The sequence below is a fragment of the Hemicordylus capensis genome, chromosome 3, assembly GCF_027244095.1.
Source record: "Hemicordylus capensis ecotype Gifberg chromosome 3, rHemCap1.1.pri, whole genome shotgun sequence".
Lineage (NCBI taxonomy): Eukaryota > Metazoa > Chordata > Lepidosauria > Squamata > Cordylidae > Hemicordylus > Hemicordylus capensis.
In genome coordinates this window covers 142595112-142619940 of record NC_069659.1, presented here as the reverse complement: position 1 = coordinate 142619940, position 24829 = coordinate 142595112, and the positions used below count along the sequence as shown (strand labels likewise).

At 43.8% G+C, this 24829-nt stretch overlaps 2 protein-coding genes across 8 annotated transcripts in view; one reads left to right on the top strand and one right to left on the bottom strand.

Moving 5' to 3' along the window:
- The window catches only part of LOC128348793 (uncharacterized), an 85503-nt gene that overhangs the window by 35239 nt on the left and 25435 nt on the right, over nucleotides 1-24829 (top strand). The window lies entirely within an intron of this gene.
- ANKRD10 (ankyrin repeat domain 10) overlaps nucleotides 14304-24829 on the bottom strand; it is a 39599-nt gene continuing 29073 nt past the window's right edge. For all 6 annotated transcript variants that reach the window (XM_053304446.1, XM_053304447.1, XM_053304449.1 and 3 more), the window contains 3 exons: nucleotides 23425-23651; nucleotides 20203-20298; nucleotides 14304-15907 (listed from right to left, as the gene is read on the bottom strand). In XM_053304446.1, coding sequence (XP_053160421.1) covers nucleotides 15453-15907; nucleotides 20203-20298; nucleotides 23425-23651 — 778 coding nt within the window. In that variant the 3' untranslated portion in view covers nucleotides 14304-15452. The remainder of the gene's footprint in view (nucleotides 15908-20202; nucleotides 20299-23424; nucleotides 23652-24829) is intronic.

The window sequence follows — 24829 nt, the reverse complement described above, 5'->3', positions numbered from 1 at the left end:
TTTATTAAATTTATACCCCGCTTACACCTTATATAGGTGTTCCAGTGGGGATTCAAACCAGCAACCTTCTGCTTGTTGGTCAAGCATTTCCCCACAGCGCCACTTAAGGTGATAGGCTACTGGAAGTAGGCTAAAAACATAGGAACATAGGAAGCTGCCATATACAGAGTCATACCACTGGTCCATCTAGCTCAGTATTGTCTACACAGACTGGCAGCAGCTTCTCCAAGGTTGCAGACAGGAATCTCTTTCAGCCCTATCTAGGAGTTGCCAGGGAGAGAGCTTTGAACCTTCTGCTCTTCCCAGATTGGCTCCATCCCCTAAGGGGAATCTCTTACAGTGCTCACACATCAAGTCTCCAAATGCTCCATTCTCTGCTGCCGTAGTCCAAGGGCATCTCACATGTGGGGACATACCACAGCCCTCAGTCCAACCAGGGAGGGAGCACCTCTCCTACTCTGATGGGAGAACTTGCTGGATGATTTGCTTCCCAAAGGCTGCTTGGGCCAAGGCGAAGGCATCCAATCTGTAGTGTTTAGGAAAAGTAGAAGGTGCTTGCCAGGTGGCTGCTCTGCAAATATCTTGAACAGGGCCATTTGTAGAGAAGGTCTCAGAGGTAGCCGCAGCCCTGGTAGAGTATGTGCACACACCTTAGTGGGTGCCCTGAGGTTTAAGCCAAAGCTATGCATTCCTTCAACCACCTAGCTATGGTGGTGGGAGTGACGGCCTGGCCAATGGAACATGGTAAAAGGAACACAAAAAGAGACTCCATAGTCTTAATATGCTACCTTGAGGCACCTACGGACGTCCAGTTTGTGCCAGGCCTTCTCTTTTGAGTGAAACAGCTTAGGGCAAAAAGAAGAAGAAGAAGGTCTTGTGATATGTGAAAGGGAGATGCTACCTTAGGACGGAAAGAGGGGTTTGGGATAAGCTTAACAGAGTCTGATAGGAAAATGTACAGGTTATTATGGACAGATAAGGCCCTGAGTTCAGACACCCTATGGGCTGAGGTAATAGCAACAAGAAACACCAATAAAGGAAAGTAAGCAGAGTGGAATGGTGAACACAGGTTCGAAGGGGGGTCCTAGAGTGCCTTCAGGATCATATGCAGGTGCCAAGTAGGAAAACGATGGACCACCAGAGGGAACAGTAGGGTAGCTCCCCTCAGGAAGCATTGCAGGTGGGGATGATGTTCCATGGATCGTTTAGAAATCCCTGATATGAGTCCCATCAAGGAAGCGGCCTGGAACTTCAACCCCTGCTAACTTGGCAAACAGGCACTTTTAAAGTGGTGATTCTATTTATTTAGCAGGGGGAGAGTAACTGGCCCTATCCACCCCCAGCACAGTACCTCCAGTGACTATTGCTGGTGTCTAACTTATGTTTCTTTTTAGATTGTTAGCCCTTTGGTGGACAGGAAGACATCTTATTTGTTTGTTGTTTTTCTGTGTAAACCACCCTGAGCCATTTTTGGAAGGTGGTATAGAAATCAAATAAATCACATAATTAATAAATAATGCTCTCCACATGTATTGATAGATTCTGTTTGTGGAAGGATGTCTGGATGTGAGCATCATGTCATGCACCTTTGTCAAGAAGCCATGTTGTTTTAGGATGCACCGCTCAGTTTCCAGGCAGCTAGTTTTAACCAGCCTGAATCCTGGTGACACACTGGTTCCTGGAGAAGCAGTTCTGGTGGGACTTGGAGCATCAGCTGCGGTTCTCTGGCCAGGTTGGTTAGCTTTGTGAACCATGGTCTTCTTGGCCAAACCAGAGCCACCAGGATGAGCTGTGCTTTCAGGGTCTTGACTCTTCCAAGCATCCAGGCCAGGAGCAGTGTGGGTGGAAAAGCATACAGGAGACCTACCAGCCATGGTGAGGAGAGTGTGTCCACTGCCTCTGCTTGTTGACAGGGCAACCTGGTGAAGAAGCATGGGATTTGAGCATTGGATGAGGTCACGAAGAGATCAACTATTGGGTGCCTGAAATGGTTGGAACATTTTTGGGTTCAGCTGCCTTCCCCCTGGGAGCAGATCCAACCAACTGAGCCAGTCCCCCTGAGTGTTCAGGTTCGCCTGCATGTGATAAGCTGCTAGAGATGCCATATGCTGTTCTGCCCACAGAGAGAGAAGAACCGCTTCTGCATGCAGAGATTTGGACCCGGTTTCCCCTTGGCGATTCACGTGTGCTTTGGCCATGGTGTTGTCTGTGCGTATAAGAATGTGGCAATGGAGAATGGACTGGAATTCCAGAAGTGCCATCTGGATTGCCCTGAGCTCCAGCCAGTTTATGCTGTGCTGACGCTTCTCCTCTGACCATTTGCCTTGGGCTGACTACTGGAGACAGTGGGTGCCCCATCCCCTCTTGCTGGCATCTGTGGTCACAATGATCCTGGGTGGGTCCAGGAAGTCCTTGCCTACTGACAGCTATGGAGCAGTGGTCCACAAATGAAGAGATTGTAGAGTCGGCTGTGTCAGGGTCACCCGTGTGCTGGACTTCACTGCTGTCTCCAGGTGGTAAGGCAGCAGGAACCATTGTAGGGGTCTCAGGTAGAAACGTGTCCATGGAACTGACTCCAAACTTGCCACCATCAGCAGCCTGGATAGGGACAGTAGAGGAAGAGATTTCTGTACCAGGGCCTGGTATACCTCAGTCTGAGGTACCTCAGTGTGTCTGCGTTCCGTTGGCAGGAACAATTTGTCTTGTTGAGTGTCTACGAGAACTCCCAGATGAAGTAGCTGGTGCGCTGGTCGGAGTCGGCCCTTTTCCCTGTTGATCAGGAAACTGTGGTTCTTGAGTACCTGTAGGGTGGACTGGAGGTCCCTCTGGGCTGCCTGTAGTGAAGAAGACTTTATCAAAAAATCATCCAGGAATGTAAAGATCCTCACGGAGGTGGAGGTGTGCAATCACCAGGACAGGATCTTTGTAAATATGCATGGGGCTGAGGATAGGGCGAATGGGAGAACCCAGTACTGATAATGGACTTCTGCATAGAGGAAACAGAACAGGTGGTGGCTGTTTTGGTGAATTCGCATGTGTAAGTATGCCTCCTTGAGGACTATTGAGGAGAGATGGTCTAATTGCTGGAGTGCTTTCATGACTGACCTCAGGGTTCCATGAAGAATTTCGTCTTGCAAACAAAGTGGTTAAAGTGTTTTAAGTCTAGCCCTGCTCACAGACGCTGTTCTTTTTTGGCACTGTGGAGATTATAGAGTAAATGCCTGTGCCCTGCTGTTATAGCAGGATAAGCTCTATGGCCCTGGTTGACAAGACGTGTTGAAATGCCCGTTTAAGACCTTGGCGTTTTTGTTGTAGGTGGGAGGCTGGAGTAGGGAGAAAGCGGTTGTTGAGAAACACTGATCTAAAGGGATGAAAGGACTGAGAGGGCCGCCTTCCCTGAGGGCAGTCCTATTTTCATGAAGAGGAGGGCAGAGATTTCTTTTGTCTTTAGACTCAACCAAGATGTCTTTTAAGGCATGAGGGGTGCCAGGTCTATAGACTGATGTTGTCTCTGAGGCACCTCTGAACCCTCCAGCCCATCCAATCATTCTCCCTCTTCTTTTGGCTGACCAGGATCCCCTCCCCACACAAGGTCTCCAGGACCCTCAGAATTCTCTGGTGAGGTTGAAGTGGGATGGTGGGGACCAGGTTAAGAGGGGTTTTTGCTAGTGGTCTTTGGGCAGTGGGTTACTGGGTAATTTCCCTGTATCCCTGGGAACTGGGCCTCTGGGATTGGGTGAGACTTGGTCAGAGTGTTCAGATGAATGCATGTTCTTTCCCCTTTTTAGCTTTCTTAACATGTTTTCACCTTTTCTTTTCTTTTTTCGGGGCGGGTGCCTCTGATATGGAAGATGAAGCGCTGGAGGAAACCCCTTGGATCTTTTTTTCGTTTTCTCACATAGGTAGGGATGTGCATGGAACCAGGCGAGGGTGGCTCGATGGCAGGGGTGTGTGTATGTGTAACTTTAAGGGTGGGGGGGATGATGCACTTACCCCTCCCTCTGCTTCCCCCTCCCCCGCTGGAGCCAGGTATTTTAAACGCCCTATGGGGTGCAGCATACTTCCCTGCTGCCACATTTGCTCTTTGGCTGGAAGCAGCAGCTGGCTGGTGGCAAGCAGGGCTGGCGGGAAGCAGAAGCAAGGTCAAGGCCTGGTCCACTTCCCCACCTACAGCACAAATGGCTAGTGCCTCTTCCCACTCCGGAACACCACCCTTCTGCTGTTCAGCGGGCGCTGAGTGTTCCAGGGAGCTCACCGTGGAGCAGGCCGGTGAACAGGACCTCGGGGCAGGTTCCCAGCTGCTCTGATGGCCTTTGGGAGGCCCTGTTGCTGTTTCCCCTTGGGGATTCTCACATAAAGGACCTTGGCTGCATATTCCATGCAGTGAAGGAGGGCACAAAGGATAGGAAGGCAGAGAGAGTAAATGAAAGCAGGGAAGCTTCTTTCTGGAGAAGATGAGAGGGAGAGAGAGGGAGGACACAAAACTTTGCGTTTTGGGCTGTATAGAAATGTATTAAATAAATAAATAAATAAATAAATAAAATAACTTTGGCCCCCAAATTTACAGTCCAATAAATTAACATTACTCAACTTGTGTGCCCTTTGGGGACAGGGAGCCATCTTATTTGTTTATTATTTATCTATGTAAACTGCCCTGAGCCATTTTTGGTAGGGCGGTATAGAAATTGAATAAATAAATAAATAATAAACTTAATGTGGGTTTCTTGATGGCAAATAAAAACAGGTTGCTCACCTGTAACTGATGATCTGGATCAAGATCCATAAGATTGGGTTCTGTGCCTGCGCAGAGACCACGCGGTAGCCATGCCTCAGCTTGTCGAGGCATCCAAGCCCCGCCCCCACGCTGGCAGCGTGCTATTTAAGCTAGCCATCTGGGCTAGGCGCCATCTTCCTCAGTTCTTTGGATGACTGCCATGAAGGAAGACCATCCAGTTTCAAAGGTGAGTTCATCAAAGAAGTATCTGGAACAGAAAAATGGCCTACACACCATTACGTGCCTAGCGCAGTCCTACTGCAGAGGGGTGGTTCGGGAGGGTCTTATGGATGTCGACGGATCTCTTCCAGATCATCAGTTACAGGTGAGCAACCTGTTTATCTGGATCGAGATCCGTCGAGAATGGGTGTTTAGCCAGCTGTTCCAAGGAGGAGGGTGCAGTAGTGGCTATTGTAACACCCTTTTAAGAACACTTCTCCCGAAGTTAGCCTCTGCAGCAGAGCGTACATCCAGACCGTAATGCTTTACAAAGGGTATCTCCATGGACCATGTAGCAGCCTTGCAAATGTCCTTGAAAGATATGCCCGAAAGGTGTGCGGCCGAGGAAGCATAGGCATGGGTTGAATGGGCCTTGATAGCTTCGGGGGGTGATTTCCCCTGTAGGTGATAGGTAAGCTTAATGAGATCAACCAGCCATGAGGACAGTCTCTGCCTGGTGATGCTGTTGCCTTTTTTAGAGCCCTTGTAAGCCACAAAAAGGCATGGAGATGTGTGAAAACCTTTAGTTTTATCTAAGTAGTATAGTCACGCCCTGCGAACATCTAGTGAGTGCATAGACCGTTCCAATGCGGTTGAAGGGTTCCTGAAGAACGTGGGTAGGACTATATCCTGGTTCAGATGGAAGTCCAAAACAACTTTGGGTATGAAGTTATGGTCCAGACGCATCAAGACCTTTTCCGGAAAGAACCTAGTGAAGGGCGGATCTACTCTAAGTGCAGTCAGTTCACTGACTCGGCGTGCTGTCGTTATGGCAACCAGGAATGCAGTCTTCAAGGTAACCAGCTTCAGGGGTGCAGAGGTCATGGGCTCGAAAGGAGCCTGAGTTAGTGATGAGAAAACCAGGGAGATACTCCAAGGTTGGACTGGAGTTCGAATGGGTGGATAAACATTAGAAAGCCCCTTTAGGAATGCCTTACTTTGTGGATGTGAGAACAAGGTCTTCCCTTCCCAGCCAGGATGTTTCGATGAAAAAGCTGCCAGATGGACTTTCAAGGAGACGTTAGCTAGGCCTTGACACTTCAGGGTGGTCAGATAAAGAAGAACATCTCGTATAGAGGCTTGCATGGGGAGGAACCCATGAGTTATTGCATAAATTTTGAATCTGCACCATTTGCTAGTATAGATGCATCTGGTGGAAGATTTGCGCTGATTGAGCAGTATACAGTCTAACATCCGATTAGCCAGGCGGTGAGACGGAGAGTTTGCACGTCTGGGTTGAAGACCACTCCGTTGTCTTGGGACAGGAGGTCCGGTACTTGAGGGAGATGATGAAAACGACCCCGTGATAGTTTGAGTACTTGAGGAAACCATGGCTGGCAGGGCCACCAGGGTGTTACCAGAATCCCCAAGTGGGTGAGGCCAGTAGCCGGGCAACCACCCGTTTGACTATTGGATGTGGAGGGAACATGTAAGGCCTCTCCCGGGACCATTCCAGTTGAAAAGCATCCCCCAAAGATTGAGGATTGTGTCCCGCCCTCGAGCAGTAACGTACGCATTTCGTGTTCAAGGCAGACGCAAAGAGGTCCATGGTTGATTTAACCCAGTGGTGGAAGAGGGGAGCTATACAATCTTCTTGAGGGACCATTCGTGATGACGCTCCAGCAGAAACACATGACTGAGATCGTCGGCCAGAACATTGTCTAGGCCCTTGATATGTATTGCCATGGGTGTGACTTGATGTCAGATACACCAATGCCACAGTTGAACACTTAGGGCACACAAGCTTCGAGACACAGTCCCCCCTTGGCGATTGATGTATGCTAGGGCTGTTGTATTGTTGAGCTGCACTTGTACCACTTGGTTTTGGACGAGCGGCAGAAAAGCTTGTAGTGCCTGGAAAACTGCCAGTAGCTCTAGAAAACTGATATGGAGCGGGGACTGAGTCCGAGACCACTTCCCTTGCGTTCGATGACCACTGCAGTGAGCACCCCAACCAAGGAGAGATGCGTCTGTTGTCAGCCAGACTGCTGGAGATGGAGTCTCGAAGGGAATTCCACTCAGAAGATTTCTTGGGGTCGCCCACCAGGTAAGCAATTTCAGGATTTGTAGAGGCAGTTCTAAGCATCTCCCTGGGTTGTCTTGGATGGTATGGAAGATGGACAGGAACCACAGTTGTAGTTTCCGCATCTTCAGGCGAGTGTAAGGAACCACCACTGCGCATGACGCCATTAGACCCAGACGCCATTACACCCCATGAGTCGTGCTGGTTGCCTGGGTTGTTGTTGGAAGAGATGGACTAGATTCTGGATGCATAGGAATCTGTCCTTTGGCAAGTATGCTTTTTGTGCTATCGCATCCAAGACTGCACCAATGAAGGAGATCCTTTGGAGTGGCTCCAGGTGCGACTTCTTCCAGTTTACTTCGATGCAGAATTCCTGGAGAAGTAATAATACACACTGAATCTGTGAAAGTAACTCTTCTTTGGTGCTGGCTGCCAGAAGCCAGTCGTCCAAATACGGGTAAATAGTGAACCCCCGGGTCCTGAGGTAGGCAATCACTGCGGCCATACATTTGGTGAAGACCCGCAGGGCAGTACACAGACCAAATGGCAATACTGTGTATTGGTACACTTGATCTCCCACAGTGAACCGGAGATATTTTCTGTGGTGTTCCCTGATGCTGATGTGAAAGTAGGCATCTTTCAGATCCAGGGTTGCAAGCCATTGTTCACCTTGGAGCAGCGTAAGTATCTCTTGCAATGCCATCATTCGAAATTTCCTTACTGTGATCAGCTTGTTTAAGGGACAGAGATCCATGATGGGACGGATCCCTCCATCCTTCTTTGGAATTTGAAAGTAGTGGGAGTAGAACCCCTCCCGCCTGCGCCCCCACGGAACCAGGGTGATTGCACCCTTCTCCAATAACTCCCGTACTTCTTCCTGTAAGGCCATTGAGGGAGGAGTAATCCTCATCCCCGAATAACAAGGAGTGGTCTTGAACTCTATAGCACAGCCCGATGAAATGATTTTCAAGACCCAGCGGTCTGATGTTATGCGGTGCCATGCAGGGGCATGACTTGCCAGCTTGATGTTGTTGCTTGGTGTTGGTGGTAAGGCCCCTGCTGGCGGGGATGGGGAGTGGAGTGGTGTCCGTGGGTAGTCCTGAATCTCAAAGGTGCTTTTGGGATTCAGGTTGCTTAGATTTCTGAGACTGCGAGAATTTGTTTTTGCCCTGGTAGGGACGCTTATTGTAAGATGAGTATGGTCTTCTGAAGTCCCAACGGTCCTGTTGCCGGAACGAAGTCTTGTATCTTCCTGAGTAAGACCGATTCTTTGTGGAAGTGGAAGCTTGAGCTGTAAATGTTTTGGCAGTAAATTTTGACTTTTTAAGCTGTTCCATAGTTGAGTCTGTGGATTCACTGAAAAGCCTGGTGCCATCAAATGCCAGTCCTTCAATTTTCTCTTTCATGTCCGTTTGGAGGCCAGTAGACTGCAGCCAGGCATGCCTGCGGAGTGTAACGGCTGCAGTTAAGGAACAGGACTCTGATTTCTGCAAGGTGTTTAGCGATGCTCAGTTGTTGTCGCGTTAATTCCGCTGACTTCTCCAGAGTCTGTTGGTATTTCTTCTTGAAATCTTCTGGGGGTAAAGAGTCAAGCTTATTCCGTTGGCTCTCCCAAATACTGTGGTAATATTTCGCTGTACAGGCGGCATAGTTCTCTACCTTGATGGAAAGGCATGAGGTAGAATAAATTTTTTTGCCCAGTAAGTCCAGTTTGCGGCCTTCCTTCCCAGGAGGTGTTGAGTAATGTCTTCCTGTCTTTGAGGAGGCTGCACAATCCACCACAAGGGAATTTGGTGCAGGGTGCTTTAAAAGATAAGTGTTATCTTTTTCTTGTATGTGGTATAAGCTCTCTAACCTCTTGCTCGTCGGTGTTGAGGTGTGTAATACTTACCATGCACATTTAGCTGCCCTGGTAATGACCGGAAGCATGGGTAAGGCCACAGATTGAGTAGACTGTGTCTGTAACATGAAGTTGTACACCGGATCATCAATTGTAGACAATTGTGATCGAATGTCCAGGCCCAGAGTCTCTGCCATGGCACGAATGTGCTTGTGATAAGATTTCATCTCCTCATTAGGAGACACGTACGTTGCAGGAGGTACATCCACTGGCGGGTCCACAAGAGACTCTTTATCTTCTGGGTCCGACTCGAAGTCAGAGGATCCATAATGCTCAGATTCAGATGCCACTGATGAAGAGGGCAGAACTGTTTGTGTCTCTGTGGTAACATTCCGTGGAGAGTGTGGAAAGCACATTTGTGTGCCTATGGATCGTACCTGTGGTATTACGGTTTGGGCACATTGTTGATCTGTTTGTACCCGATGGGTCTGAGATGCTTTTGTTACATAGGATGGAACTCTCAAAGGCTGCTGAGGCAATGTCGAGACTGTCAGAGTTGAGGGTAGAGGGATATACGGTCTCCAATCCCTTGTTGGATGATCAGAATATGCGGCACCAGGAGAACAAGTCCCCAATCCGCTAGTTCCAGGCGCAGTGGCCAGGGTCTGATGTGTGAAACCACACGTGTGCCAGGTCAAGGAGTCATGTAGGTAGAGAGCTGATAAGGTGTTCCCCGATGGGACCACTGAAGCATCTGCATCAGCAGTTGACGGTGGAAAACCTTTAAAGGTAGATGTCGATGGGGTGCTCGAGGTAGAGTCCAGCATCGAGAGTAAGGTCTGTGCGGTTGAAGGATCTAATGCAACCGTCACATTAGTATGAGTCTCATCGTCATCGACGTTGAAGGTCGGTAATGGGGTCGGACAGCTAGGTGACACTCTCGTCGACATCGAGACCATAGGAGTATGGAGAGTGGATACCGGCTGTGCCATAGTTCTGGGTGCTGGCGATGTTGGAGCTGAAGAAGAGACTGGCGTCCTAACAGGAGACAGGGACCTGGCCCTCGATGCCAAAGACAACGGTGCTGGTGGAAGTTGGGCTGTTGTCAACATCGAAGTCCCTGGCGCCGACTCCGATGTCGGGGAGTGGCATAGAGCCAAGGGCAGATGAGAGGCCAACGGTGTTAGATGGATCGGTGCGTGTTAGATGGATTGTCTTCTGGCATTTCGATGGAGGCGGAGACACAGGCGATGAGGCATGGTGTTTCGAAGACACAGGAGAATCGGCATGGTGTTTGGAAAACTTCGACGTTGAGAGAGACTGCTTGGATGTCGAGGCCGAGTGTGTAAGCTTAGGCAGACCATGTGCGGATTTCGACATTGAGGCCGGTGTCATAGAAACAGCACACGCTGTCGATGTCAAAGCAGAGGGGTGTGATGCTGGACGGGCTGGCGTCGACACTAGGGTCAATTTGGTGGACTTCGATCGATGGGGCGTCGATATTGAAGGAGGTGCCGACGCCGATTTCGTAGGCGATTTCGACCTCGCAGCCGACGAATGTGGCTCGCCCGGTGTCGAGGGACTTAAGACATCATCATAAATGTCTTGGACATCCCTTAGACGAAGCGCTCTACTCTTGTGCGTTTGTTTCAAGAACGACAAACATATCCGACAGGTTGAGACATTGTGCTCTTCTCCCAGACATAATAAGCACAAGTCTTGTAAGTCCTTTGAGGGGAGCTTGGCTTTACAGCCGTCACACCTTTTGAAGGACTTTTTCTCCTCAGACATGTTGGGGCGCGCAATCGGGCGGTCGGGGGCGTTCCGAGTCAGAAAAACCAGTCAAGTTTGTTAGCCAAAATGTAGTCAATTTACCGAATCGTAGATCGTCAGCCAGTCCAAGTCATACACGGAATAATCAAGGTTCCCCCCCCCCCTTTTTTCCAGGAACAGATGAATTAACAGAGGAACTTAACCGACAGGAGGCGGCAGACTGAAGTCTAAACGCTATGGCAGTCATTTCTTAACGGCAAATAACATCTGCTTTTTCTCTCTTCAGTTTCAATTCCCCCTCCTTTTAAACGGATTATTCAATCCATTAACGTTAATGCTGAATATTTTTAGTCCATGCATGTTATTGAATTCTTAAAATCGACCCCCCCCCCCCCTCTACAAAGCAGAGGCTTGGTCTCGTTTTAAATGTTCTGGTTGATCCCCGTCCAGGGTTTTGTCTGGCACAATTGAGGAGTCAGTTACACTTTAAGATTCCAGCAGGTGCTTTGCATCTGAAGGCGTATATATCTGTGCTCTCCCGCAGTCCATAAAGACTTCCAAACTAAAAGGTGATAAATCAGTTCAGAAGCAGGGAAAACCACTCAGAAGAAAAAAATAGCAATGTCTGACCTTGAGACTCTAAATCCACTTAATTATAAAAGAAAAGAGGTGAAGGGGTGAAGGAGATAAGAAAAAAGATATTTAAAAATATTCAGAAGTTCAAAGGAGTTCAAGGGATCAGTAGTCTTTGAGTTGCAGGCAAATCTTTAGAGTGCAGATGTACAGCAGTTCTCTCTCACGGATCGAAAATGCAGATGGTGTTGCTTGAAGAAATCCCTTTCTGGGATTGTCCAAGGCATCAGAGACCCCACTTCGGAGACCCAAAATACCTCTTAGACAGCCCCAAGGAATCAGCTTTTTCCTGAAACAACCTTGCCCGGGTGAAAATATATTGAACATGAGAGGAACGTGAGGAGCTTAAAAAGCTCAACCAACCCAGCTCAGTAGGTCGCCATTTTGCCAAAAAAGAAAAAAGGGGGGGGGAGTGCCCGTTGTTGCTTCTGAGGTTCCAAGGTGAAAGAGCCTCATCCTCCAATTGATCGTGGCTCAAGTTGGGGGTCAAATGGAGCTGGGGGTGCAACAAACTCTCTGGGATATCCAAGGTGGATTGTGGCTCATCAAGTTGTGGAGATGATGAGCGGGGGGGCATTGAGACCCTCCCCTAAGGTGGCTGTCTCAAAGAGGCTGCCTGAGACCAGCAGTGAAGTGACCTTGTCAAAACGTGGATCACTGGCAAATAGCATTCCAGGACACAGTTCTTGCAAGGCAGTGGCCCATCACCCACTTCATGATTTTGGAGGACTGCAGGTGTGAAAGGAGGTTCTTGAAGGCTGTTGAGGGGCATGGACACTTTGCCCCTCAGGGTGGGTTCCACCTGGGCACCTGCCGGGGGGGGGGGACTGAAATGTGAGGGGAAGATTTCACATTATATGTGATGCCAGGTGTCTGCATGACTGACACACATGGCCTAGAAGGTCAGCCACTCCACTTGATGGTGGGCTTTTTTGGAGGGGTGCTCTCTGCATCTTGCATTTCACTACCACTTTCAGAACTTGAACATAGATCTGCCAAGTGTACTGACAGTTTTCTTTTATTCCGAGTCTGAGTAACAGAAGCATAGCATGATTTGGGGGTTGAGTAGCTGGATTGGTTTGAGATTGCTTTTGGGAGTTGAATATTCATGTCGGAGTCTGAATCTGTAAATGTGACATTCTCTGTAATCTGTAATTACAGGGTCTGCAAAAACACAAATAAGTTCATAGCCATAAAAAAGCAAGCGACCAGGCTGGTATGTCAACTTTGTCACCAGTGCTGCATTTTGAAAGGTTATAAATAGCCTTCTGAAGCATGGACAAGCAGGCAGAAAGAAGTGTGAGATTAAGCCAATGTTTTCTGGTTGTGTGTTTGAAAAGTAGGACAGAGAGCAAATAATTTTCTTATGGCTTGTCCATCTATGACGAGCACTGTGAGGAATTTCTAGGATACTCTTATTGTTTTGAAGCACATGCCAAAAGTTTGCTTGGCTATTATTTCCCAAGAAGCCTGGTGACATCTTACGTGAAGTGGAGACAGAAGTGAAGGGAGGGGCTGGTTGGGGGTTAGTGATGACATGCTCCAATGAGTTTAACCCCTTGATGTTCCTGGGCTAGAAATTGGTCAAAAGCCTGCCTCAGACGGTCGTTTTTCAGTGATATTTATCCGGCTGAGAATGCCTATCAGAGTTTCTGCTGAGATAATACAGATGTCACTGAGTTTTTGAGTGATTAGATCAGATGAAGGGCAGGATGCATGGCTGGAAAGTGTCTGGCCACTATCTCTCCGATCTGGGGAGCTACCAAGAGCAGCCCTCTGAGACAGCTTGGGTGCACCTTGTTTAATAGCTGGCTTGCATGAAAAAGCCTCCTTGCATGACTGGGAGGGGGCCTCTGTACCCAGAGCCATAAATCTATTCTTCATACTCAGAGCATACACTTCTTCCACTGTTGTCTTTGATAAGTGGAGAAAGGAGTCAAGCTTAGTTTGTTTCTTTTTTCCAATGCGTCCACTATCGTTGGCTGGACTCTTGTTAGTAGGGCTGTTGTGAGATCTTTTCTTCCCTCTGGTGGCGGGGGGTGGGGGAGGCAAGCCCCTGGAAGGCATGCTCAGAAGAGGGGGAAGCCCAACTCGGGGCAGGAGCTCATGAGTCAAGCTGCTAACCGGTCACCAGCTTGGTTCCTCCCCTCCATCACACGGGAACCCTGCTTCAGAGACCCAAAATACCTCTTAGACAGCCCCCTAGTTATGCATATGATGTTGGAAGGAGATTCAGTTTATAGGACCATAGGCTCAGTTCCTTAATGAAGGTCTACGGGCAAGAAGATCCTGAAGACTGGGAAAAATGTATTGGACATAAGCCTCAAACTTTATCAAGAGGGCTCCATAACAAATCTTGCAGGACAAAAGCCCAACACTTAAGTACAAAGCTGAATGCTAGAGACTTGGGTCTTACACAAGAAACTGGGGGAGTTGTGAGGATGTCTAGTAAACCCTACAATAAAATGGCAGAATAGTATTCTTAACACCAAAAGTTAACAACCTAAAGTAATGTTTAGGTCTACTCAAAATGAGTACATATGGCATTATGTCTTGGATTTGTTTTTGGATAGTGATCCACTCTATGATCTTGTCTAGTGCAGTACTTGTCACATTTCAGTATTGTTTTTCACTGCCCTAAATAGCATTCATCTTGTAACAAGGTATTTCTCCCACAATTGTAGGCTTAAATAAATGATGAACTCAAGTAATGTCACCCATATACCCCAATAAAACTCAATATCAATTGCCAAAATCAAGGGGCAATCTTAAGTCGGGGAAATGAAATATACACATTTAACTTCTACTAAAAGAAATCAGCAACCTCTTCAGGTGAACTGGTGCACAAATGCAAAGGTATCAATTTACAATTTTTAAAAAGGCTTCTAGAGTGGAAGAGGAAGGGCATTGCTTTTTTGTAAAATGAATATTTTGCAACTAGAGGTATTTTCAGAACTGTATGTCAAACAAGCATATGCCTATAATAATCTGCATTACTTTAAAACACATTTAGGAACCAAGCAACACACAAGACAGTAACATTGTTGCACAAATTTATAAGTAAAATGCAAGATGAAATTTAATTTTTTAAATTTTTAATTCAATTTATAAAGGTCCCTTTGGAAACAAGATACAAACGACATACATTTGTTTTAGTTCAATGTTTTCTTTATCCATCTGAATTTTACAGAAAATCACAAAAGTAGTAATTTTACAGAGCTTTTGCAGTGCACACATAAATCTTCTACATATACCATCTATTCAACCGTCAATTATATTCCCACTGAATTTGGCTTAAAAAAACAACCCCTAACTTTGGGGTGGAGATACACATTAGTTTCAAAACAATATATTTTCTTGGGGAAACCCACAAAAACATAATATGTGCATATAACAGAACATAAAGCTGAAATATATTGACCAGACATTTCAACAAGTTTTTGTAATTCAGATACACAGTAAAACAATGCCAACATGCCATTCTGTGAGCTATGGTAAAATACCATGCATATCTTTAGGGAAGCAAAAAATAGGAAATATCTTTCAGATCCGCATTTCGGAATAAAATACGGAAATGCTAGCTGTGTGTGCGCACAGAGGACAAACTATCTAAATATAAAGTGAAACATTTAAAGTACTATTCAATCATCACTTCATTTTAAGCAGGCTAGTTTATATGCAATTCAAGAGGGGAAAATCACCTTTTTCTTGTTTTGGGAAGTGAGCAAATACACCAAGTGTTTTTACTGTAACCATCCACTCCTTGCATAGTCATAGCTGGCACGGTTATTGCTTACCATAGCTTCAACAGAAAATCTTAATTGGAGAATTGACTTTTGCTAATATCAAAAACCAACTTCCCCCCAAAAAATTTAGTGAAAGAGCTTAATGCAAGTGAGAACAAAAACATCTAGAGTGTTTATAGCTTAGAAATAAAAAAAGTACAAAACTAGAACTCGTCATAAAAAAGACCACACATTCCATTGTAAAAGCACCTATTCATGTAACTAAAGAACCCTGTGCATGCAAACTAGAAGCATAAGGCTGTCAAGTGGCAATTTCTCTCAAACATTGTGTAAAAAAACTGTTACTTGAAGCATCCTTCGGATGATACCACCATCTCCACTACATTGTTTAATAGTACTTTTTCAAAATATATGTTTACATCCACAAAGTGTGGTATGTACACCTTAGGAGCCATGATAAAGATGCATTGTACCCAAGACAGTATTATCATATTTCTGTGCAACTTTAACAGAATTGGAATGCTCAATAACACTGTTAAGTTCAGGAATACTTTCAGCAGTATCCCCAAAACCATGATAATGTCCATAGTGCAATGTATCTCCAAGGTCCTCCACCCATGAGGGCCTGCTTGACACAAGGCTACTAGGGCTTCCATTCAGATGCAAAGAACCACACATATCAGAAGGATTTATAACTTTTTCTGGCTCCTCAGCACCATTACCAACATTAATTGTATGCTTATTAGTAGATGCTATTTCATTGGGTACTATAAGTGATAGGCATTCTTCACGCCTGGCCCTCATTCCATGGAGCTGAGCTGGGGAGCTGGAGTCCAAATGTCCATTGAGGATATATCCATTTGTCAATGCATTCAATATGGAGTTACTGCAGTTCATATCTGCATTAAGAAATAGACCTGTCACCACAAATTGACTCAATCAAGATAGTCATTTTTATTAAGAGTTTTATAAATTAACAGTGTCAAAATAATCCTGTACTAGTACAGACCATGTTTTAGGATCTAAGTAAATCAGCTTGTTTATACACTAAAAAAAAAAGAGAGAGAGAGAGAGAGAGAGAGAGAGAGCCATCTGAGCATAATGAAGGTTGGAAATTAAGTTTTGCAAAACAAATTGTGATGTATAATTATATATGATGTATTCGCCCAAAATGCTTAAGGCCACAACTATGCACATTTACTTATGAGTAAGCCCCAGTCAACATGGTGGGATTTGCTTCTAAATAAAGATGCACAGAATCAGGTAGTAAATGCATTTTGACTAATATGAAATTTTATTATACAGAATTCAGGTATTTTGGAAAATGGGGCAAAATGTTAGATTCATTTCTAAACAAGAATATAAAAACTGCTGAACATCCAGACTTAACGTTTTTATGTGCCAAATAACTGCATGCTAAGGACAAGTGATTTTTGCCAAAAAACAAAACTAAACTAACAAAACACCTAGCCCCCACTCCTCAGCTTTCTGTGCCTTCCAAAAAATAAGTCTGAGGGTCTTGCAACCTTTGGAGGAGGGCACACAGATGGCTCCAGAGGGAAGTGAGGGGGGGAGGGGCTGGCACCAAACAAAACAAAAAACAGCCCCCCCCCACATGAAACGTTAATCTGGAAGTCAACTATTATGTTTACTAGAAATTCAACTTGGAATCAAACTTTAATAACCCTTTCTGGTCTGAAAATTGAATGTTAATTGTTCCTTTCTAGATCTCAGATAAGGACATAGCAAGCAGGCATTATAGAAAGCCTCATGTAAATGCAAGAATGATTATGCAATATATCTTGTAGGGAAGTGCACAGAATGTTTTGGGCAGGCAGAGAGCGGTAGCTTTAAGGAGCAGGTACGCAGGTCCTGACCTGCTCCTCTGCCACCCCACCGCTGTTCAACTGCTCAAAAAAGCCATGGCAGTTGCTGGGAAGCATGCAAATGGCATCCACATTTGCATGGTCAGCATGGTGTTCTTTAAATCCAAGTTCTTCCTTAAAGTGGAGTTTAACGGTCTGTATAAGCGATTTAATAGAATGCCATTAACAGCAAATCACAAAATATACAGAGCAAATGCGGCTCTCATTATCTGCACTCATGGTTTTGAGTTTTGTGTGCTTCTGAAAGCCATTTTGGGTAGCATTTGGCATCCTTTGGAAGCCCTGGGAGCCTTCAGAAGCCATTGCTGTAGAGCTTGCTGGAGCTAATTATCACTTCTATAAAATTTCAATTTTGATGAAAAATTGATAATAACTGTACTATCTTTAATTTGAATTTCAATTAACATTTCAATTAAAATTGATTTTAATTATCCATTGAAAATGGATTCTCCTCTCACTCTGATTCTTGCACACTCCTGTGTGTGTTTACTTGGACTTAAATCCAATTCAATCCATAAACTGGATTTATGGTTTTAAATGTGTAATGTTGGTTTTAAATGATTTTAATGTTTAAATTATTTTGTTTAATTGATTTTATTTTGATGTAAACCACCCTGAGCCATTTTTTGGAAGGGCGGTATATAAATCGAATGAATGAATGAAGTTTTGTGCTGCCTCTCTGGCCAACCTACCAGCTAATCAAGCCAAGGGGCTTGTGCTAATAGATGCTGGACTTCAACAATGGGGTGAAGAAACATCATGATTACACATTACTGGAGGAGCTGGAGAGCTAGATAGCCAAGGTACAGTGCTGTGTTCCATCCTGATTTCTGCTTTTACCTTGTCTTTTATTGGTGATTATTTGGTCATTTTCGTGGGCTCCAGAACCTAACTCCCCAATTCATACTGACTTAAGGTTTCATTATCTGTGGTTGTAGCCAGAACAGAACCCCCACAAATAACAAGGGCCACCTGTACTATAAAAATGCAATTTCCTTCCAAATCAGGCCAATTCTCTCTTCTCAAGTGTAGTGGTTAGTGCAATATTGCAGTTTCCCGGTATATTTTATAGTATTTTGATTTGGCACTAAAAATAGCCTTTTAGTTAAATATGCTGCCTCAGAATAAGAGGCAGTTCTGTGTTTGGCAATTATATTATACCAATTTCTAGATTCCTCTGGGCTATACACATACAAAATAAGACGTTATGTACAAGGGATATTTCTGCCTCATAGCTCAATACAGCATTGTCTGTCAAAAAGCCAAATGGTGGGCAACTTTTCTTCCAACAATCCATATACTAGAAAGATAGGGAAGGTATAAGACCCATTTGGCTTGCTATGATGTCCTCTCAAAAAGTTTTAAGATACATTAAATATAATGGATTGGATATAGGGAAATACAAGCGAAAGAAAGCTTGAGGAAAGGGACATTCCCATCCCCTGCTCTCTACTCCCCCCAAAATCTGCCCCTGATGGTTCAGGGACCCTCAGAACAGGATGGCATGGGGGGGGATGTGCGAGAGAGGTAATGCCCTCTGTGTGTGAGCAGGAAAGTCCCCTTTTGCAAAAATTCTCACATTTCTTTGGATTCTACTCACTGGCAACACCTTAACTGGACCTATGCCACTTTCAGTCTTACTCAGCAAAAACTTTGAAGAAATATTGAAATATATTGGAAAATGAGTTGTCTATAGCAGAGGCAAAGCACAGAGTAAATTACTCATCACAATTCTTGTAAAGTTCTTATTAATGTATTTTATTAAGCTTCAAGAGTATTACTAGTAAGAGCAACACTTACATTGCAATTACTAGGGTAACGATATAAAAGATTATTACTTTTGTATTTATAAAAGAATATTGTCAGTTTCTCACTCTCCTCACCTTTATACAATAAGGACTACATCTTCCAATCTAGTTAATGTTCCTTTATGCTACATATCATATTATCTTAAAAAGAAATGCGAACATTCACTCCTAGATTCAATAATGCATCAATCTAAGTTCTTTTTTTTTAAAAAAAATGTCGCTACCAACAGTTTGAGGCTACATATATCTCTGCTGATTCAGAGTCCTATACACAGTGCGTTAGGCAGAGTGTTGCATAGAGTTTTAGTTCACTCCAGTAGCATATGCAGGCTTTCCCCACGAATTCCAATGGAAAATGAGGCAGCTTTGCACATGTAACACTTTGCATGCATTGAGCTATTGTATCTACTGAATTTAATTAGAAAGCTGCTCTGGGTAGAGAGAGTTCCACAAGCTTGTGAATAGCCCTTAGCCCAGGGGGAGTGGGAGGGAGAATCACATGTCATGGTGAACCTGTGGCTCAGCAAAACCGTTGGTTTCTCATTAATAACTTCTGATTTTGGGAAGAATATGCTAACATGGGCAGGTTTGCACATCACACCCAATGTTGGCATATTCTACCCTATTTGCAAACTGGAACCCAGCATCGGTAACCTCGATTTGAAGCAGGTTACCGATGCTGGGTTCTGGGCTGCAAACAGGGTAGAATATGTTGACAGAGAAGGTTTTGCACACCACACCCAATGTCAGCATATCCTTCCCAACACAAGAAATAATGATTGTGTGCAAACCACCAGTTCACCATGATGTGTGAAGCTAGCCAGAGGGTGGTAGAGAATATTAGTTATTATGCTTTAAGGAACCATAATGCAGTTTCCCCCCAATGGTAACTCAACAAGTCCAAAATCATCAATTTAGTTACTATCAATACAGCAGCAATAGATCCAAAACAGATATATTGTTTTCTCTCTCACACATGCACAGGCTGACTACAGACCAAGGTTTGTTGAGCTAAATTTGCAATATTATATACTGATCAGATTACTGAGGGCAGTGCAAAAAGCTTTCCCTTTTAATTACAACAACATTATTAAATTAATCAAACTATTAATATTCAAGGAGCAAGTATGGTCAACTACAATCAAGGCACATTGCATGCAGGTCTTTAACTGAACTGGAACTGCCACTAGTGATCTATTTAGATTTGTAATCAACATTTGCTCTTGAGTCTTGCAATGTCTCTTACTGACAATCTGAGCAGCTAATTGAAAAAAGCCTTATATTTATTTCAGTGATACATTAGTCTTAAGACTTTGGGACATGTGCAGTAATAAGGCTGTTAGAGATAGAATGCATATTGATTCTTGCAACGACAAGGAGTTTGCATTGCAGAAACTGTGTAAATTTCAATCTCTCTGGGTCCAACAGAACCACTCTTCTGTTTGCTATCTTCAATCATTTGAATGTTGTTGTGGTTAACAGGAAACTCTCCTCTCCCACCTGATATAACAGCAAATTCTCTATCAACATGCATATTGTCAGCATCATCTTCAGTTCCTCCATTTGTAATTGGTATTAAGCCATCAAAACTTTGACCTGTTCAGAAAGATTAATATTTAGATTGGTGAATATTTCAGATTTAAGTCTTGAAAAAATTTAATGCATTTTATATATGCAAGTTTTTCATAATTAGTTTTCTTAAATAATACTTATATAAACTAGGAAACAAGAGTAGAAAAGTCATTCACTTCAGTAGTTCTCCTACTGGTTCACTGTAGCAGGACCAAACAGGTAACTTCAAATACTATGTCTCACAGGGAGATGGGGAAAAAGTGGTTATTCTGAACTACAGGGAATTTCTCATACCTTTATGGGGGGCGGGGGGCAGGGGGAGAGAGAGAGAGATTACTACTAATTCAGCTCATCATCTGAATGTCAAGATATTATGGCCTTGGCCCTGGGTCATCCACTTTCAGAACAGGAAAACCCCACCACTTTCACTTAATTTGGGATATTTTCACGCTTTCCAAACAAGTATTCACTTTCCCAGGAAAGATGGCAGCCTTTCCATGTCAATCAATTACTTCATAATTTCAGAATAAACTTAAAAGCTTGCTTATACAGAAGCATCACCTAAAAGACAGTAAAGAAGAGTGACAATTTCCAAGTTTTAAATTAGACCCAGAGTCTAATTTTAAGACAGACAAAAATCCAACCCCAAACAGCCAAACACAACTGGAACTAAATTTCTTCATGTTATGCAGATTTACATCTCAATCAAGAACATGTATATCTGGAAGTAACGGGCATACACATAACATTGAAGCAGACAGTGACTAAATTGATCAACTAAAATTTCATGCTGAGGTCTCAATTCAAAGCAGATTGATCCTCAAGGGTGTATAAAAACATATGTAAATTAGAAATCCCTTTCTGACAGAATGCTTCCTAAATCCTTCGTGTTTAAGTTGGAAAGGTATGAATGAACAGGGGTTCAAGTTAGGGATGTGCACAAAACCGGTTTGCCCAGTTCGGTTCGAGTTCGAACCAGGAGGGGGTGGTTTGGTTTTGCTCGAACCTCGCCCTGGTTCGGTTCGAATTCGAACTGTTTCAAACTGGTTCAGACATCCAAAAATGGGTAGGGTGGTAGCTGGCACCAGGGGTACCTGCCACCCAAACTCCAAAGCAACCAGACACTCGTACGATTTTTTATGAATTTTTGAAATTTATTTTTATTTTTTTCTCATAGGGTATAATGGGACTCGAATCAGCCCATTATTCCCTATTGTGGATCACGCATGGGTGCCAACAACCATGCAAACCCCGAAGCAATCTGACACCCCTATGATTTTTTTATGAATATTTGAAATATTTTTAATTATTTTTCTCATAGGGTATAATGGGACCTGAACCAGCCCACATCCCCTATTGTGGAGCACCTAGGAGCACAAAAGTGGGGTGGGTGGTAGACACCCAGGGTTGCCTACCACCCACAAAGTTCCAAGGCAATCGGACACTCCTCTGATTACTGGTGAATTTTAAAATTATCTTGGAATTCCTCATAGAGAATAATGAGGATTGCAGCAAATGTATAGCTTCACGTCGGGGAGAAAGGGGTGTCCTAGAGAGGAGTGTGATGGATGGTAGTGCCCAAGTGGGGCAAGGAAGCTATCAGAATTATTTGAAAGGAATTGAGCAAAGGGCTGATTTTAAAGTGATTTTTAAGTTTGTGTGTCTTTAAGGTTAGCAATGAGAATAGATTCATGGTTTATCATTGAAAATCTTATATGCTACCAAAGAATCTACACTCAGAACACTTCGGAAACAACAAAACCCAGTACCCCATGGGTTAGCAACCCATGGGGGTGGTTGGCACCCTCGCTCTGGGCCACCCCAGCACTCCCCAAGTGCAGTTATGGGGCTGCTGAAACCTCCATTCTTCCATATGGAGAAAAACCTTAAAGCCACTTGTGGGGTGTTGGGGTGGCCCAGAGTGAGTGGTGGTCTAGTGCAAAGAGGGTGCCAACCACCCCCATGGGTTGCTAACCCATGGGGTACTGGGTTTTGTTGTTTCCGAAGTGTTCTGAGTGTAGATTCTTTGGTAGCATATAAGATTTTCAGTGACAAACCATGAATTTGGGGTTTGGGTGGTAGGTAGCCATGGGTGCCAGCTACCACTCCACCCACTTTTGGAGGTCTGAACTGGTTCAAATCGAACCACCCCATTTGGTTCAAATTTGAACCTGCAGCTCGAACCTGATGGCTGGTTCGGTTTGAATTCGAACCTTTGAACCACCACCCTGGTTCAAATTCGAACCGGTTCACACATCCCTAGTTCAAGTCAGCTTCTTGGAGGCCAAGATGAATAAGCAGAGAGGGCATTAGCTTCTCTTCATCTACTACTCTGGTAAGAAAATTAACCTTCTATTCCCACTGGTCCAGTTTGTCAATTCTTACCTTTCTGTGTCTGTCAATAGAAACAGGAACTTTCAATGGATACAGAACTCCTGCTTGAGAGATTATGGGTACTAAGACTTAGATGGTAGTTGGGGGACTTCATCTTGGCTTGGAAGGCCAAGGTGGAGGCGTATGAATGCACATCCCCAGGGCATTTGTCTTCAAAGCCCCTTTTGTTCTGAGAAACTTATTCATTGAAAAGGCAATGAATACAATAGTAGTTTATTTAGAATTTAGGAGACTAGAACTTTAGACGAGAGTTTAGAATATGAGTTGTATCTTAAGGTACAAGGTACAGAGGAAGGAACCTTTGCTCTAGAGGATGATTATTTCCTCTCAAGATGGGTAGCTTTAGGATACAACCCTAATCCTCATCAATAGAATAAAGAGCAATTTTCTGCAGCAAATTCCTTAGTACATTCTTTATTAAGGCCATAAGAATTTTATAAAAATGTATTTAACTATATGTCATTTTGCTTTTTAAGGTAATGTCAAGATTATCTTACCATTTTTCTTAATGCTGGTCAACACATTAGAAATACAACCACTGTTCCCTCTAAGGCATGCACATGTGCGCATGCTCACAATTTTTTTGATGTGCACTCAGTAAATTTTAGATCCCGCTCAGGTTGAATCAAGAAGGCCCCATTCTGAATGCAAGTGCGTACACACTGCCTTGATACTGCTGCCCAGAACAAAACTCATTCTGCACACAGATGGGGGGGGGGGAGAAAAGTAAAGAGAACACTGAATACAACACTTTACCTTCAGTCCTGGCTTTCTTAATTCCAGCACTCTCCATATGCTCAAAAGACCGTTTTCGACTTGCACCATTATTGAGGCTGGTATTCTGATGAATTCCATTTAAGGTGCCATTGCTATAGAAATGGTTCAGCGCGCAGTTCTGGAGGTTCAAGAGCAACTGAGCACATTCCTGGAAGCCCTGGGTATGTGCAAGATCTGCTGCTGTCAGGCCACTGGCATTTCTCAAGCTGCACAATACAAATATACTGAATTATACCCCGTACCAAACATAGCCTGGTAACTGCTGATGATTTTATTAAGAAGGCGATGAAAGAGAACTTTGTAACTTCCCATTAAGGGTTTTTAAGTTATCAAATTTTAATTATAAAACTATCTCAGCACATATCTGTATTCTAAACAAGGTTTGGGAAACAGTACAATTAAGAATCACTATGTGCCATAAAAAGTAACAGCTTCCTATTTAAATGTCTGAAAATGGTAAAATTTCTTGCCTGCAATCTGAAGCATCTGGCCTTTACACAAACTTCAGACTTTTTATCCAAGTCCTGTCAGCTACTATTTAAGTTTGATAAGAATTATCTTAAGTATACTCAAATCAATCTTTACAGAACTTAGTAGTTGTCCATGGCATTCTAGAATCTAACATCACAAAAATACACCATGGTTATTCTTAAAAAAAATAGGTATGCAAGTGTAATACATTATTTACATATATGCCTGCATACAGAGTGTATTTTGCTGTATGTTCTATATGAAGCTCAGTGCTTATTTCAAAATTTGTGACATCATAAGTGGTATATTATTTTAATCCATGATCATTTCTTTAAAAAGACTTAGTATTAGATTTTGGACTTCTAAAACTGAAAACAAGACAGACAGTAATGGCTGAAGAATTCCCTATTATTCATCACGAAAGACTACACATATTCATGGCTAACACTCACTGAAGTGTAATAAAGAAAAAACATGACACAGAAAAAGTTTCATTGCTATTCTTTTGTGCTAACTAGGAAGTCCAAGAAAGGAAAGCCATATCACCAAGAAATAATGTATTTGCTTTTATATACCACGTAGTTGAAGCATAGCAAAAAATGGCATTATTGAATAACTAGATGTAAAGATGGAGCAAGAATTTAGGAACACAGCTGATTTGCTAGCTTTGATGGGTGTTGCTATGGATTAATCTGTTTCTATTAATCCAATAGGTGAATCAGCAAATTTATGCAGCCAGTTCTACATATTTAGAAGACCAGCAATAGTCTTCTCAAGTCCTAGATAAGAGTTCTGTGCAGTCTGTAAATTTATACATACTTATCAAATGAAGATGGCACATTCAGTTTATTTAGGATTTCTACTGAAGAAGCAGAATAGCAATTTAGCTATTTGGAAGCTAAATAGTTTCATG